Source organism: Corvus hawaiiensis, chromosome 3 (genome assembly GCF_020740725.1).
Source record: "Corvus hawaiiensis isolate bCorHaw1 chromosome 3, bCorHaw1.pri.cur, whole genome shotgun sequence".
NCBI classification, from domain to species: Eukaryota; Metazoa; Chordata; class Aves; order Passeriformes; family Corvidae; genus Corvus; species Corvus hawaiiensis.
Window position 1 is genome coordinate 25,082,264 of NC_063215.1, and position 17,458 is coordinate 25,099,721.

The window sequence follows — 17,458 nt, forward strand, 5'->3', positions numbered from 1 at the left end:
TTTGTCTGTGCCATGTGTCAACAGTTTTATTTAAAGCACACAATGAAAAATACCAACATGCTGTTTTCCTCTTAATGACAACTTGCTGCACTACAAATTTCAATTTTTAAGTAGTAACATTCTCACATTACACTTACAGATTTTTTTCTGTTGTAATATGTTCCCTTGTGTTATCACAGTCCATCTTTAAAGTGTACACTTAGAAAACCCTTCTGTATGACCAATCTAACACCTATAAGCCAGGAAAATGCTTCATACAAATAAGTTAGATTTTTAACTTTTCTTGTCAATAAAGAAACTGCTAAGACTGCAACTAGAGTAACATCATCTTCCTTTCACAGTTCATCTAAATGTGTGTGTTCCCATTCTTACTAACAGAAATTGCCTATTCCTCATAAGTTTGTTAATTGCTTATATTGTTATTGAAAATTTTCATTAAGACAAGTATGTCTTTTGCATGGCAAAACTTATCTGATATTAACCAAATCTCACACGAGCTGTATAGAATTGCATGTGTTTTCCTTTATTCTTTAGGGAACTTCTGGGAAGAGAGCTCTGAGCAGGGTCACACTTGCAAATGAGCACCAGCAACTCATTTATTAACAAGGTTGTGGGTTTGATCCCCATACAGGCCATTCACTTAAAAGCTGGACTCTGTGATCCTTGAGGATCCCTTCCAATTCAGAATATTCTGTAATTCTGTGATGTTTCACTCTTTTTTATCCAGCAGGCATTTCAGAATGTGTCCTTTTCTTTATTGTGGCCACCAGCAATGAGATTTTTACAGATTCACAGTTGAGCTTTTATGTACTGTTCACATCTGTGCACCTTCTTTGGTGCTCTGATAGTCACTTAGTTATGGATAAGAAAAGAGAAACTAAAAGAGACAAGAGACCTTCCTCTCAAGGAGAAGTCAAAGTATAAATCTGTGCATTACAATGTTTTTGATTAATTATACAAAGCAGATCTTTGACAAAAAAGATGAGAAGATTCACTGTAAAAAGGTCAAGAACCTATAGTAGGACTATTTGCTTCAATTGCATTCTCTGAGCAGCTGAATTTGGACTTTGTTTACCCAGCTTGGGTGAACAGGTTAAAGTGGACTGAAAATTCAGTTCAACTGAGAATTGAAGTTACAGACAGTTGAAAATTGAGTTTTGCTTTTCATCAGAAAGGTGATGAAAATCTCAGTTATGGAACATAAGGAAAGCTTCTTATGGAAAGGTATGTGTTGAAGTAGGTGCTTCTTTCCAGGACATTTTTCTCAAACACTCTTGAAGACTGGGAACAAAATCTTAAGTTTGCTGATGGTTCTAAGTGTCTCCATTTTGGCCTTTCCATAGCCTGGAGCACCTCCCATCCTTTGGAGTATATATAGGATTTCATTGAGCAGCCATTCCAAGGAAATACTGTCCTTACGGAGTAATTGAGTCTCAAAAAATTGCCCTGTGCTGGTATGGTAAGCGAATGATGATGCTGAGGATCAGTCTAATACCTTCATGTTGGCTATAATTAGACATTGATGTTTTCTACTCATGGATTTCGTTCTTATATTTTATTTTTCCAAACATAACTCCTTGTGAATAACTTCTGTAGCAGAAGTCCCACTGAGTTCAAGAAGGTATGCAAGCTTGTACAAGCATGCATGTGACTGCTGGGTTTGCAACTAGAATTACCAAGCCCAGCTGCTACTAAGGAAAAACTGCTCCTAAACCCAGTATGGTTTGGTAAGAGCTAAAACTGTAAGATAAATTAATCTAGGTTTCAGGATAATACAAATGTTCTTACTCAGTCATTTCATTCATTGCATCCTTTTTCCTGCAAGAACTGCCATTTAAAAATCTCAACACAAAGCACTTTTCAACACCTCATTGGGCTTGGTTGGTGCTAATTTTGCTTGCTTCCCTCTTTGAGGGATTCAAGTTTACTGAAGTCTTGACTGATCCACAGATGATCTTGCAGGTTAACTTCAAGAAGAGATTAAATGATCATGATCTCATTTTGATTAAGGACTAAACACCACATCTTCCTTTCAGCACAACTTTCCAAGAGTAAGTTCCTGCCTCACAATCTCTAACACACTCTTCCATGCGCCTAAACAGTCAGGAATAAACAAGAAAACAAACCCTAGCAAATTGCTTCACTCACAGACTGAAGAAAGCTTATTTTTCAGATCTGAATTTGAAGCACAGGTATTGACTATAAATGCATAGGCATTTTATACAAAACTTTGAGAGTAACAGCTAATATTAATTTGTTTTGTTTGGTTGGTTTTTTTCCCTACTACTAGTATAGCATTAAAGAAGATCCCTGTAGTGCTTTAACAATCTTCATCTCATACAGTTGGAAGCCCTCTGCTCTACTTAATATTACTGTATACAGTACTTCCTTGTACTTTAAAACTTCTTTTTGGTATATACAATAGTTCAAGTTCAACTGAGATGTCGTTATTAAACATCTAGAGATTGATAATACGGTACCAGACAATGAAAGGACACCATCCCATAAAACAGAACATACAAATAATTTTCACAGTTCTAACAAAAGAAGGTCATACAGAAAAATGTCACAAATAGGTCAGTACATAGTATGATTCAACATAATATTAAGTCCAGCTAATAGTGTCACATATTAAGGGCCAAATCCTGGCTCAATGTGCAGTTGAAGCCTAAACAGATGTTTAGAGAAAAAAATGTAAAGCCAGCCTGAAATGTTACATTGTTAACAATACCATTTGTTAATCTACCTAAAATTTTTGGCCTGAAGTATGTACCTAACTTGTGCTACAGAAGGAACGCATGGCCAGCGGTATTTGGCTCCTGTCCTAGGACATGTCCTCATGGATTTGTCGTGGCCAAGGGCACTGGAGGCAGAGGAGCAGTCTTCCTTCTGAGTACGACAGTTTTATCTACTGTTCTGCCAGAATTTGGCCAAGAGTTCAAAATCCTGTACATCTTATTCAGTAGTCCCACTGAAGTCAATGGAACCTTTTTTTTTGTGAGTAAGATGAAAAGGATTTGGCCCCCAAAGTTTTTAACCCTTTAAGTAGTAAGAAGTTTCATTGCACTTAGCCCATCATTCATAAATAATTTACTACCCAAAACCAAGATAGTTGTTGATGTATATGAAGTGCTGGCTCAAAACCAGGAAAGCATGCAGCAATGTCTGAGTATTCATAGCATTTTGGAACTGAATTCCTAAAGGGAAAAAGAGACACTTGCATATGACGATTCCATCCAGTGTCTGTTTGAGGCCATAATAGTTGTTTTTTCAATTCGTAAATACAACATTATGGATACCTTATAAAAACTAAATAACTACACCATGTATACAGTTGTAATTGCATGTGTACAGGTGTCTTAATTGGACTGGATGGATTAAAAAAAATTTACAAAAAAATATTGGAACAGATGGTTATTTCTAAAGAGCTTCCAAAATGCATTCATGTGGAACACATGGTCATGACTCGGGGAAAGAGAAATTTTTCTCTCCTTCAGGAAAAGCTTTTGGTGACTGGAATGGGCAAGAACAGAATTTTCATACTTAAAGTAATCTTACTCTGTTACTCTGTTCCACATTTGTTATTAATTTGAATTATATGGGGTAGAGGACAAATATATGCCAATTAAATGAATCAAAATATATATGACAGTGCTACTCTGACCACAAGTCATTGCAAGACAGTATATTCTAATAACACGCAGCACTCAAAAACACAATTTGAAATTTAAAATTGTGCAGTCAGGATACAAACATGAGCCCTAAGTTAGAACTGGAAAACAGGACTGAGTACCATGGAGTTTAATCCCAACCAACAGAATGAATTACTTCATCTCTAATACCATGTCACGCTCATCCTGATCCTCAATATACAGCTTTAACAAAGCTACAGACAGCTTGGGTCTTGAAAATGCTTGCCTCAACAACATCTGCACTGACAGACAATTTTATAGTGTTCCCTTTCTGCAAATGAGATAAAAATTTGTCTGCCTCATAAACATTGCTAAGAGCATGGCTTCTCATTGGCACTGAAGCCTGGAGGTGTCACTGATAGTCAATGATAGTCTGAGGAAATTGAATGTGAAGCCTCTATGAATTGGTTGAGTGAGCTTCTGCCCTTTTGGTTATATTAAATCATTTAAATTCCTTGTATTCCCTCCTTTCTTCCCAAAAGAAGGATGTAGACATTTTGTGCTGAAAGCAGTCCTTTGGTATCAAATCCTCAGGGGACATGATGGGCTGCATATCCCTTTGGCTATGGGAATAGGATTAGGTTTCATGCTTAATTCCCCCACTTCATGCTGAAATCAGGAAGAAAAGTTCTTGGAAGGTAAACTAAGTTGGGTGAAGACTCCACTCTATTCACTGGGAAAACTTCGACAAAAAGAGCATTAGTCTAGCCTTTGGAATAATGTGAATGAAATCTCCATAAAAAGGGCTGTAATGAAGGCTTCAGAAGATGCATAATGGTATGCCCAGGAGAAGGTTACTTTGGGTGGTGTTGTGCCTACACCTGGGAAGAAAGGTGTTATCTCTTTGTTTCTACTAAGGGAGTTTTCCCATGATTCCTTGTTTTCCACACAAATTCTAAAGGGCAGGTCCTGAAGTCTTTATTCCATCTGTGTTCCTCACTCCACTGGTTACTTGCTGGAGTAAGGCAAGGGAGTTTGCTCTGTGCATCTTCCCCAGGTTCAGATGCCATTAGTCCTTGGTGTCTCCTGGCATGAACTCAGCTTCCAGGATTTTCCACCTGGCGTGAGAGGGGTGTCTCCCTGGCATGAGGAAGAGGATGAGGTGATGCTCCTTGGTGTACATGGAGGTCAGGAGAGCCATCCAGCACCCAAGGTAGCCCTTGGGGCTGGCCCATAGTGCTTACAGGAGCTAAAGTATTTTGTGGATTCAGATCTTGAAAGCCATGTCGCAGCATTTGACATAGGAATTAACAGGTTTCATTGTGGAGGGCTGTGAGCCCTCGGCACTCATTCCCTTGGAGGAGAGAGGCCAGAGCCCAAAAAGACTGTCCCCAGAGATAAGCAACCTTCCTCTGGGTCATGGTGACAAAGTGAACCACCCCTAGCATGCCTTGTTTCTGTACGGTAATAGCCTGTACCCAGTTGGCTAATTGGTTTCTACCCCACCCCCTGCCTTTTCCATAAAAAGACCCCTGTTTCTGCCCTGAGCAGGGTGTTGCTGGCCTTCCTTGTACAGGGGCTGCTGGACAATAAAGGCTTCCTCTGTGGAACTCCCAAACAGGGCTCCTGTCTCTCTGTCCCCGAGTTTGTCTTGGGTGATTTTCCCAAGAGCTGGAATCACTTGCAGCAGAGAAGTTGCTACACTTGCTGAAATCCCCTGCTGCCCAGGGAGGCCTGCCACCGCCCCTGGAAGAGTTGTTCCTTGCAGGATTCTCTCTCTAGGAAGGTCGTGGCATACTGGTGCTGACCAGCATCGGACCCCCTGTGATATTTCAGGCAGAAGATGAAGATCTTTTTCTACCTTCTGAAGGAGAAAATGCTTTGAGATTTTTTGTGAATACCCCTGCCCCAAAAGGAAAGTATGCACATGCTATATGCAATATTTTTGGTCTGCCTTTTTTTTTCCCCCTTCTGTTTGTGAAAATAGAAAATGCTTAGAAAAGAACAAAACTGATCAATTTTATGATGACATGGAACATTTCTGATCTATATTGAGATTTATTACTAGTCATATTTGACTTTCATATGGGGTTCTGAAAGTGTTTAAAACTTAGTATTAAAAAGCCTCATAACAATCTTCTGAAGCAAGTTTATCTCAATTTTACAGGTAAGGAAACCAAGGCATAAAGAAATGAAATGATTTGCCACAGATGGTCAGGAAAAAGCGGCAAAGTCAGGAAGAGAATGAAATGCTGTAATTATGGGTTAACTCTCTGTTCCTGCTAAGAAAACTGATCTTATCCCTAATGTGCTCTTTCATGCCACCTGTACTAAAGTTCATGAAAACTGGCCAGTTTGCACTGTTAAAACATTTGCAAAGCCAATGATTTTTTTTTTCCACATAAGCACAAAAATTCTACTTAAAGGGTTAATTATACTGCTGTGCTGGTAAACAGTTTTACTTATTGCTGGTTTGACCTGTCTAGATACTGACTGGGACAGAAGAGACTGAGCTGGCCCTGGACTCCCTTGTCTTAGTGTTGGGCATAGATATAGTACAGCAGGATACGCCCACAGTGGCCTCAGGCAGCTCATCTTCCTCTGTCCATTCATTGAGATCTGGGTTATAGCACTGAATGCATTTCTTGTACTTTTTCTCTATTTCATTCCAGCCACCCACTAAGTAAATTTTCCCATTAAGGGTGGAGGCGCCAGCCGTGCTAACTCCGGTTTGAAGTGGCGCCACGTAATTCCATTGCCCCATGTATGGGCTGTAACACTCCACAGGGAGAACATCGACCCTTTCAGCTCGTCCCCCCAGCTGAGACCCACCCATGACGTAGACCCTCTCCAGGAGGGACACTGCGCAGTGCCAGCCCCTTGGGGTGCTGAGGCTGGCCTTATCCTGCCAGCTATCTTTGCTGGGGTCATACATGCACACCGAGCGAGAGTAAGCGTTATTGATGTAACCGCCTGTGACCAGGATCTGGCCATCCACCACTGCGCTGGCGTGGCAGCACCGGGGCACCTCCAGCGGGGCCTTCATCTGCCACTGGTTAGTTGCAGGCACGTAGCACTCGACAGAGGAGAGGCAGCCCTCGGAGTTGCGGCCACCCACTGCGAAGAGGAGGCCATTGAACACATTCAGGCTGAAGTGGGTGCGTCGCTGATTCATGTTTGCCAAGTGAATCCAGCTGTTGAAACGAGGGTCATATCTGAAAGGTTAAAAAAAGAAGGTCTTATATACTGTTCTGCTAAATTATACAGGACTCCTCTGCCATGGCTGCAAGAGCAAAGTTGCTAAAACTTTAGTTAGTTATTCAGCCTATTAAAAGTCAGCATAATGAAACTGGTATTCCTGATTAAATTTCCAGTAAATTTAGGTTTTGATTGGAGAAAAAACATGTTTGTATCATTCAAACCCGGTATTATTTTAATGAAGTAAATCTGATTCTTCTGTAATTTGATTTTGTACAATAATCTCATTAGAGTACTAGGAAGAGATACTTTCAAGATACAGTAGAAATTTTAGAAGTTTCTTTGCAATTTACACCCACAGCAAAGATGTCTAAATTTACTCATAGAGTTTTTAAAAACTTTAGGTGGTGATTTATACTTGCATCCTCTTAGTGCTTTCTAAATGGTGAATATGCTTTCCCTGCCACTCACATGGAGTAAGTTTTATGTAGAAAGAGCATCTGTGCTTTCTAACACCATTCCTATCTGAAATAACATTCATTGTCCTTGACATTTAAATGAGCAACTCTGAAATAGGAAATGTCAAATTATGACTCCTGAAGATGCTGAGTGAGGTACATTAGTAGATGCACACACTTCTGTTGGATGCTAAGGGGACCAGAGAATCACATGAGAAAAAGACTATGGGAATGTAAATACTAATTGTTATATGTCATTCAGCATTGTCATCTGCAAGTCCACAGACATACTGATGTGACTTGACATGCTCACAGTTAAGGGCACAACGAGGATTCCCCCACCTCCTCCCTGCTACCAAGGTGTGCAATGAGCACACAGCTCCTTGTGACAATGTGAGGCATAGCTTAAAGGCAGAAGGTCAAGAGATCATAACCTCTTTTATGTGAGATATTTTTCTGACAAAGTAGTTTACACAATAAAATTGATCTAGAGAATGTTCTTCATTCAGGAACTTCATGTACTGGTTGAGGTCCTCAGGAGAAGCTGACTGTTCCTTCTGGGAGCAGAAAAGGAAGCACTGGTAGAACTGTGGCTGTGTAATGCCATTGCATGTCCATAGTCTGTTAGTAGATAAAAATTTTCTCACCCCCAGCCCTTGCTTCAAGCTACTGTGCACTGCCAGCTTTCAGGCTGAACTATTTAAAAACTAGTACCACCCATGTGGCATTGCATGTTAGTGTATGCACTCTTCTGGCCATGTTATCACCAGTGCAGTCTCGGATGACTATAGATAGGAACTGCAGTATTTCAGAAGTGAGGTATTATTCGGGGTACACTGTAAAAGACAGTCTTCAAGCAAAGGTACCATTGTTTCTAAACTCTAGATAATAATAATTAAAAAATAAAGGATATGAAATGCAATATAAAAGCTGTTGAAAATATGATGAATGGTGCATAGAAAGTGAAGTCTATAATACCTAAAAGGCGTTTTTCTGAACTTTCTGTGAGGCATCAAAAGCTTTCAAAAATTTGAGAAGTCTCCTTAGAACATCCCATGACTTCCTATTTATGATCCTATCTATTTCCTCCACTTGGAATAAGTTTTCTCAGTTTTTCCTCATTTCTCAGTGTGCATATGTAACCATGGTGAAGTTTTTTTGAGAACTCCAGTTGCATATTTCTGCTCATTCAAAGTGTAATATAGAATAGCATCTGTACCTCCCCCACATTGTCCCCTTTCTCTTTATCCAAGTGGTCCATGTTGCATCACAAACCAGCTTAGTCTATCTACCTGCCTTCTGTGGAATACATACTTCTAACCTTTTTAAAGAAAGAGCCAGTTACCTGCAGAAATTGCTGACTGCATGCTTGGCTTGGTTCCTGGCATCATTCTGGTCTTCCCCACCAGCCACATAGAGAAATCCATCCATCACTGTGACACACTGATTAAAACTTTTAGCAGGCATTTCACTTAGCTTCTTCCATCCGTTTTCAGGATCTCTGTATAAGATGTCTCTGCTAAGAGACTTTTCTGTTAAAGCAGGGCGTCCCCCAACAGTAACTAAGACTCTGAAACCTCCACGGATCCTTGTTCTTCTGGACTGAAGTGTATTCTGGTGATAGGGAAGCAAATGATAGTTCATGGCATCCACTAGGAGCTTATGGCAGTCTGCATCTTGCATCATTCTTGGCACAGTCTGAACGTAATTGACGAGGTCTTGAGCTGAGATGGTACCAAAACGGATGTTACTTAAGAGATTGGCAGCAAACTTTACTCTTTTTTGGTCAAATTCCAGCCATTTTATTGCAATCTGGAATGCAACAATTTCAGAAGGCAACTGCAAGTCATCATCTGCAAGAAGTTCATTAATCTGATCAAAAGTAAGTTTTAGGAACTGATCAGTTTCTGAAAATTCAATGAAGTTGTCTTTAATAAATTTGTGTGCTGCTTCCTTGGTTGTTTTTAGTCCATATGTTTCTGCAATATTGGCAATGTACATACAGTTCTCAACACTGATTTCTTGGACTAGAAAATCACAGCACATCTTTGTAAGGGTGTGAATCTGTAGATAAATTGCTGTGGAAATGATACTACCTATTGTATAAAGTGAGAGAGTAAGTTTTCCAGTGTAAGCATAGGTGATAACAGTAGCTAGACCCAATGGGGACACATCATTGAGGTCCACCCTTTGAGTAGATGGATCTTTCTTTAAGATGTTGTGAAAGTATTCACTGCTTGAAGCCATCACTACCTTATGAACACTGAAGGATTTGGTTTTGGTACTGATAGTCAAGTCACAAAGGAAATTTTCTTGTCTCATTTTGCTTAGACCTTCCAAGAGGTTTGGGCAGTATGATGGGTCAGAAACCTCAGATGAGATGCAGCTGAAACCATTTCCTCCTTCCAAGAGTCCATTCAAGCCATTTAGTTTACTGAGGGGGCCATCTTCCACAATGATAGTTGTTTCATTGATATCTGCTTTGTTCTTTTTCACATTCTTCTTCTTAGGGGCCATGACTGCAATGAAATATTACAGCCAAGCACTTGCTAAAAATAAAATTAAACACCACAGTTGTGAAATTTAATAGCTATGTGATGATGCAACAAATCTAACCTTTGTCAATACATATAATGCCACAAAATCAAACACACAGGATAATCTGTCTTCTTAAATTCTAGGTTGTAGCATGGCTGCTTATTAATAACAATCAATACTCCAATTGTGAAGAATACACCCACAAGTAATTCAGTAATTCCTTTTTGTTTTAAATAACAAGGTCATAAATTAACATTCACCTATTATCACCACATTCAGAAAGTTAAATTCTCTAAATGGGTTTGCCAGAGTGTAAAATTTTGTATATATTTGTTTAAAACAGACAGGTTCTAGACCTGAATTCATTAGCCTGAAATATAGGAAAAATATGGGCCCTCAACTTTCCAATATAGGAAAAAATATGGGCCCTAACCTGTCTGTAAGGGTACAGACTTACAGGTGAGTTCAGAACTTGACCAGGAAATACTAAGACTGGGAAAAATTCTTAAAGAAACAAAAGTGAGATGAGACATAAAGAGAAAGAGGATTTTAATACGATGTCATATTGATTTTAGATTTAGGTTCTACTCCAAACTGCTTCCAGGTTTTTGTAACTTTTGATTTTATAGACTGATAGTGTTCTATTTCCCATGTCAGATGTGCAAATATTTTCTGCTCATAGCATACTTTGATTGCTTTTCAGTATCAGTAATTTGAAATCTATAATCTTACTTTTAGGACTTTGTGGAGATTTAGGGAGAAGAGGTCTAACTTCTATTTGACAAAATGTCATGCAAACTATCAGGATGTGTTATTTTAAACAAGTTCTGCATCTGTGAAGGTAAGAATCAGTCCCATACAGTTACGTTAGAACACATATTTAAATTATATGTAACAGCTCTAGGCAAGCTCTCAATGAAATGAAGAGCCAAATTTTGTCAAATGCAATGTGAGTAACAACTCCTAGTAACAAGGGAGTTACTTAAAACAAAAATATGTATGTGCAAATATACTTGAAGGAAAGCACTGATCTTCAATAACACAATTTAAACAGAATTGTGAAGATCAGCATTCAGTATATATTTTAAAACAATTTACACATGCTAATTTTCTTTGTGATCCTTGCAGTCATAAAAACCTGAACATGAAAAAATGCTAATTAATGATAAATCAAATGACTGGTTTATTGTAGATAACTTAATAAAAAGACTTCAGTAATATTTCAATCTAGAATCTCAGCACATCATTTATTCCTTAAGCACACAGCATGTAATAAATGGTAATATAATTATAGAAAGGAATGGTTGGTGCCTGTGAGCACCAGCAGTATTTGCTGCTGCTGCTGGATGATGACCATGTGCAGAGCAGGCGAGGGAGAGGCCATGTGTGCCCCAAGTGTCAGTGTCAGCCTGTGCTGACGTGAGCTGTGATCCCTGATATGCCAGTGTGCCAGCGCAGGGGTCAGCTGCTGCCCGGCTCCCCAGCTCCGGCTGCATTCCAGGAGCTGCATCTGTTGAGACCTATCAGAGTCACCTCCCAGAATAGCAACCTCCCAGCAGCTTGCCATTTTAAGACAGGTTCACTTGAAGGCAGAGCTGGTGTTTTAGTATACTTGGCTGTTTAACACAACTTTTGTTGCAAAAAACCTATGATGTTGCAAGTGTTGCATATATTTGTTGGCATGGGAAAAAAGTGAAACAAAACTTTTGGATATCTCTGTCTGTTATACACATATAGCTTTGCATATGAATAGTCACAATTTTAAAGTTGGCGAGTGCATATTCTTTGGCAGCCATATCTGTTGTTCGAAGTATTTTTAGAGATTGTAACTTAAAATTTCTAATATATGTAGCACTTAATGTTTATTGCCTCATTGCAGAGCTCATTTAAATGTGACACTTTAAGCTCTCTATTCAAAAATTCTCACTATCCAAAGCTTTTTCCTGAGAAACACCTTTTCATCAGCAGAAATTTCACAAGCTAGCTTAATGTACAAGCACTGTAAGTGACGGGACATGTAAACCCAGTGAAACAAATCAAACAATCCTATAATAAAACCAAGTTACTGAACTTTGAAAATCCTGGGTGATTTGGTCTTCTATAATTGTTTGCTTTCACCTAATTTATTTTAGCTTAAGTACCAGTCATGCCAAAGGACACTTGGGGTCCCCAAACAATGCATTCAACCAACCAGCCTCCCCCCCACTTTAAAATGCCACCTTCTAAAAACTATCAAAGTGAGGAGTTAAAAACCTCTTACCCTCCTCAGAAAGATACAGTCCCAGAGCTGTCCGTGAAAATGCCTCTTCCTTGGAAAATGCGAACACAAAAAAAAGAGGAAGTGTGGGGAAAAAGAGTGAGAAAGATCAGAGGCCACTTGGTAAGTGTCAGCTCACTGGTTTTCAGTGAGGCACTTTGCCGTCACAGTGAGCAAGAGACCGGAGCCTGTGCTCTGGTGCTCTTTAAAATGACCCCTCCTCTCCATGCCTCGCTCCCTGCCTCTGCCCAGCCACAGGAGCTCAGCTTCCCTGGGCTGCCTGGCCACTGGAAATCAGGACGACAAGGCTGGATCCTGCAAATGCACAGGTACAGGGGAGGAAAGAGAGGGTAAGGTGAAGATAATTACAGCAGGTAATAATTGTCCCAGGTGTAGGGTGTATGGTGAACCATGGGGTTCCCCAGCGCCCAGCTGGGAGCCTGGGAGAAAGCCATGAGGCTAGGGAGGGGCACAGGTTTAGACTGGACATAAGGAAGACAGTTTTTATGATGAAGGTGTGAAGCACTGGAACAGGATGCATAGAGAAGCTCTGGATGTCCCATCCCTGGAAGTGTTCAAGGCCAGGAACTTCAACAACAGTTCACGGATGTTTAACAGTGTTCAAGGATGGAACTTTAAACAACTTTGTCTAGCAGAAGATGTCCCATGGCAGGGGGGTTGGAACTAGATAGTCTTTGAAGGTCCCATCAAAACCCATTTTAGGATTATATTGTTCTGTGACCTAAAATAACCCACAGAAAACACCACGCAAAAGCTGGCACTTTACACTTTCTTAGATTTTCCATGCCTAAATGCAGGCAGAGGAAAGGAGACCAGCTGACAGGGATTCAGTCATGTCCTGTTTTGTGGAGTTAGGTCACTGCTTCCATAAAGACTTGCCTCAGCTTTCAAGGATAATGGCTCACATCCTGATACAGAGATGTGAACTTTAATCTTCTGTCTCTCAAGTGTGTATCCTAACTTGGTGGTTATAGTGTACACTGGAATAGCTTACCTCCACATCCTTGCTAGGCAACCTCAGGAATCATATAAAGTCAAACCTCCACATCCCAGGAGAATTTCATCCCCTGGGAGAAAGAAAAAAGTGCAAGTGTCTGCAGGGGAAGGGAAGGGTATTGGGAGAAGTGGAAGAATAAGAACAGGAAGATTTTCTCTTGGCTGTGCTTTGTAGAATGCTTAATCAGACAGATTTATTGGGTTGCGTTCAGGCTTGGATGGGCTTTTACACCAACCACTGCAAAGTAACACTTGTCCTTTTGAACAAAAGGGCATCGCTGTGCCGGTGGAGCTACAGAACATCACAAGGTAAGAATGAAAAAACAGAATTGGAATGTCAAATGTGTGAAATGAGAGCAAAGGAGAGGGACATAGGGCTCAGCCCTCCCAAAAGCAACAAGGTGACCAGGTTTCCTTTTGAAAAATAGGGCCACAGCTATGAAAAATCAAGGATAAAGCCTTATTTTCATAGCATCATGGAATACCAGGTTGGAAGGAATATCAAGGATCATCTGGTCCCACCTTTCTTGGCAAAAGCATTGCCTTGACAAGAAGGCCCAGCACTCCCTTCAGGTAAATCTTTAAAAGTGTCCAGCTTTGGGGAATCCACCACTTACTTCCCTGGGGAAATTATTTAAATGGTTGATTGTTCTCATTTTTTCCTCTTGTTTCAAGACATAATCTCCCCAGGAGTAACTTGTACCCATCCCGTCTCATCTTTTCCTTGTGATTCCCTGTAAAAAGGGAGTCTCCATCTAATACTTTCTTTTTTTTCCCTCACATGTAGATTCCTACTGCCTGAAAAATACAACTAACTATAGCATTAATTTAATATGCTGGATGACATATATCATCATCTTTAAACATCTCAATATATTTTAATTTGGCAGTTCAATCTAATTATAAAATTACTTATATCAACACCTATCTTTAAGACTTTGAAGCTTTGCATTAATAGGATCAGTTATAATGATTTTTATACAAAGAATTTATTTTGCACTATGCCCATGAGTTTTAAGAACTTGGAAAATATTAGGTCTTGTAGGTAGTACAAGCACATTTTTAAAACAGTACTACCAAACACATCATATCAGTGAATCACAGTTACTGAGTGTTCCCTTCTCTAACAGCTCATGCCCAGACTTCTATCAATTTTCATAATTTTAAGATGCCTTAAAAGGCCAACATTTTTCAGAGAAAGATTATTTTTTTCTTTTGTTATTTTTCAGCTAGTTGGGTTTTCTTTATAAAGGGAACACTTGCCCTATGAACAAACACACATCATGATATGTAGAAAATAAAATATTATTCTAATTTTCCTATCTTTAAAATTTACTAGTACATTGTAAAATAAATTTAATTCTTATTCAGTCTCTACGAATGTGTTCCCAACATCCTTATATGATTCACTGTTGAAAATCAACAGAAACAACAATGGAGAAGCATCCTCTGAAAAGACAAAAGTAATTTCTAATTTCCAGAAAAATACTGAACATGCTTTGAGCTAGGCAGTGTAGAGATAACCATCTTGTGGGGATTGAGTCTCATTTTTAGTACATCTTTTAGTACATCTCAATGTACTAAAACTGACAAAGTCAAACATCTCACATAGTTCTGAAACTTTGGTTCTGTGTTAGGACAAAACCTTTAGTTACTTGGTCTTCGAGATTAGAGGATGACTGATAGCATACTTGGATATTGTGTGGCACACAAGCTGGTCTTGGAAGCAGTCATTCTCATTTTCCATTAATTAGCACACAATAAAGTCTTTCAAAAATAACTGATTCAGGATCAAAAATAATATATTTGCATAATGCAGATCATATAGCTATATAATTTACATAATACAAATCATACAGTTTTAAAAATCAAACTTTGATCCAATATGCTTTTTAATTTTCAGGTATTCTTAACATTGTTTCCCTTATATCTTGAAAATAGCATGTTCTTTCTGCTTATTTACTTTCAAATGACATAGAAATTAATTGCTATAAAACATTTTTATATTGACTGAAGTCCTTGCAAAGATCATTGTCTTCTCACTTAAAAGAGAGAGTAGTACATTTTTTAAAAATATCTTGAGCCTCTCAAGATGTATCCTTTTAGGTATGAGTGAATCTTGGGAAAAAAAAAAAATTAATTTTCTTCATAATCAATCAGTCTGTATGAGTGACTAAGGACAATACTACCAGTCCATGCAGCAGTAGCAGGTCATGAAGTAATGTTTTAACATTTTTGGAGTAAAACGTGGAAACATTTCAAGAGAGTTGTTCTCAGCCTAATGAACAAAACCAATTGTTATTATTTGCTCCATGTGCATGATTCAGAATCAACAATAGGGAAAGTTCTTTTGTCAGCAAAGACAGTCCTTTAGGCAATTATAACCATCTTTTCTAATCCATGCACAACCATTACTGCACTCTTTCTGGAAATATAAAGCCTTTTGTTTGAAGTCAACATGCTCTGATTTGTTGGTGGAACTCAAGTGTCACAGCCATGGCCATGTGGAGATATAAACTATGATCAACTAAAGATGTTAACAAAACTCAGGCTCAGCTCTAGATCATGACTGTTTTGTTTGCTCAGATCACTTTGTGTATGCTCAGCCAAGTACCACACACCCTCAAGCCCAAATTTAGTTCTCTATGATAAATAGTTATGAAAAATATCTTTAAATGCACTAATCTGAATGTATTGAGTAATCACACCAGCAATGCCTTTAGGAAGGGTGAAACTCCTTATGCAGACTGCAAATAACTGTGAAAGCATACTGAACTTCAGTGGGAACGGCAGTGTTTTCAAAAAAGAGATGGAAAAGCAATGTGGTTTTTTTAACCTGCTGAATAAATGTAAAACCAAAAACATTGTTAGGAACAAATGCACAGGGCTTGATTTCACTTAGGTAGCTCTGAGGAAGTGTTCAGCAAGACACCCAGCCCCAGTGGGTCCCTCAGACCTGCCCTGGTACTCCATCATTTGGTCCCACTTCCTTGCTTAGTTGTGCCCAGCCAAGCCTCTCACATCGACCCATCCCCTGAAGTTCTCACTAGGCTCGTCTCCTGAGCTCAAAGCAAGCCTGTTCCTCTACACAGTTTCAATTTTTTCTTGGAAACTCACTAAGCACTGCCAGTAGGGTATATAGAGGTCCTTAAGGGTGAGGAGAGAGTTTGCAAGCCTTGGAGCAGAGCTGATGACACAAGACATCTCTTGAGCATGTAGTGCCAGCGCAATTTTTGGAGCTATATTTGTGTGTATGTCAAGCCCACTTCTTCCTAAGAGGAGTCACACATCAATGCCAAACAAACAAATCCTTGTAATAATCAGCATTGGCTGCAGTTTTAAAGGACTGAGTAAATTGGAATTCTTTCCTCTTGACAGTTATGACAAGCAATACAAAAAGTGTTTCAGTTAGATCTGGGCTAAAAATATTTTTCTTGTTCTAGGAAAACTTTTGAAATTTTAAGTGTTTTCTTCACTGTCATGAAATCATGATCTTTCAGTATAATTGGGCAGCAAGAACATCTTCCTCATCCCAGGAAATCCAGAAGCTTGATAATTAGGCTTTCAAACAACATATTGGAATTCTAGCTTCAATCACATAATCTGTATGACAATCTGACCCTCAACTTCTCTACTCAATAACGACTTTTAATCATAATGCTGATGTGAGCTGAATTTCTCTGAAGATTTCTTCTCCATAAATGCCACTTTGTATAAAAAATGTTACACTATTTGGCCCAGAAAACTAAAGAGTTGCGGACACCACTAGTTGTGGACCTATTCTAAGGAAGGGTTGATGAAGTCTCTATAGACTGTGAAGATGAGTTAATTATTTCTGTAAAATAAAAATTTGAGTACAGGAACTGGAGAACCAGTCTGCATCAGGGACCTGGATTTATTTTTTCCATTTCCAACCTGAGTGTTCTACCTACTGTATTGGCCTATCAGCTATTTTGGTTTCTCTACTGATGAATTTGCTATACAGTGTGCCAAGCTGTAATAAGACCTATTTTGCAAGAGCAGCAACCCTAACGTGCAAATACCAGACTTGTGCCTACTTAAAATTCCGCTGTAGTTCATACTAGATGCACTTTTTTTTTAACACTTCCCCGAAACACCACTTTAAAGAGTGAAAGGTGTTCCGTGTACCTATTTTCATTATATCTACAGTAACTTCCAGGAAATTCTGCAAACACACAGATTTTTCTAGGAAGGACTCGTTCATCTTGGGAGTCTTTCAAGCCCACGCTCAGCCCCGGCAAGCTCTGTGGCAGAGATCCCGTTTCAGACGTGCAGTTCACACAGCAGCAAAGACTGATTCCCTGCCATAAGCTTTTTAGGTAACCCGTGGGAGAGTC

The 17,458-nt window shown here is 39.2% G+C and overlaps 2 protein-coding genes across 2 annotated transcripts in view; one reads left to right on the forward strand and one right to left on the reverse strand.

Annotated features, from left to right (window-relative positions):
* Positions 1 to 12,245, reverse strand: KLHL31 (kelch like family member 31). Its single transcript, XM_048299633.1, has 3 exons — positions 12,087 to 12,245; positions 8,634 to 9,837; positions 1 to 6,847 (listed from the first exon to the last, which is right to left on the reverse strand). Exons 2-3 carry the CDS (start codon positions 9,803 to 9,805, stop codon positions 6,115 to 6,117), a joined length of 1,905 nt encoding a protein of 634 aa, XP_048155590.1. The 5' UTR covers positions 9,806 to 9,837; positions 12,087 to 12,245; the 3' UTR covers positions 1 to 6,114.
* The window catches only part of LOC125323972 (elongin-A3-like), a 23,323-nt gene continuing 17,990 nt past the window's right edge, over positions 12,126 to 17,458 (forward strand). The window contains exon 1 of the mRNA XM_048299375.1: positions 12,126 to 12,206. Within this exon, the coding sequence (XP_048155332.1) occupies positions 12,126 to 12,206 (81 nt within the window). The remainder of the gene's footprint in view (positions 12,207 to 17,458) is intronic.

Excerpts from the sequence above, each read along its gene's own strand:
- KLHL31 (XM_048299633.1), bottom strand. The coding sequence starts at position 9,805 with ATGGCCCCTAAGAAGAAGAATGTGAAAAAGAACAAAGCAGATATCAAT. Across the intron at positions 6,848-8,633 it reads GCAGTCAGCAATTTCTGCAG|ATATGACCCTCGTTTCAACA; the intron begins GTAACTGGCTCT and ends TTAACCTTTCAG.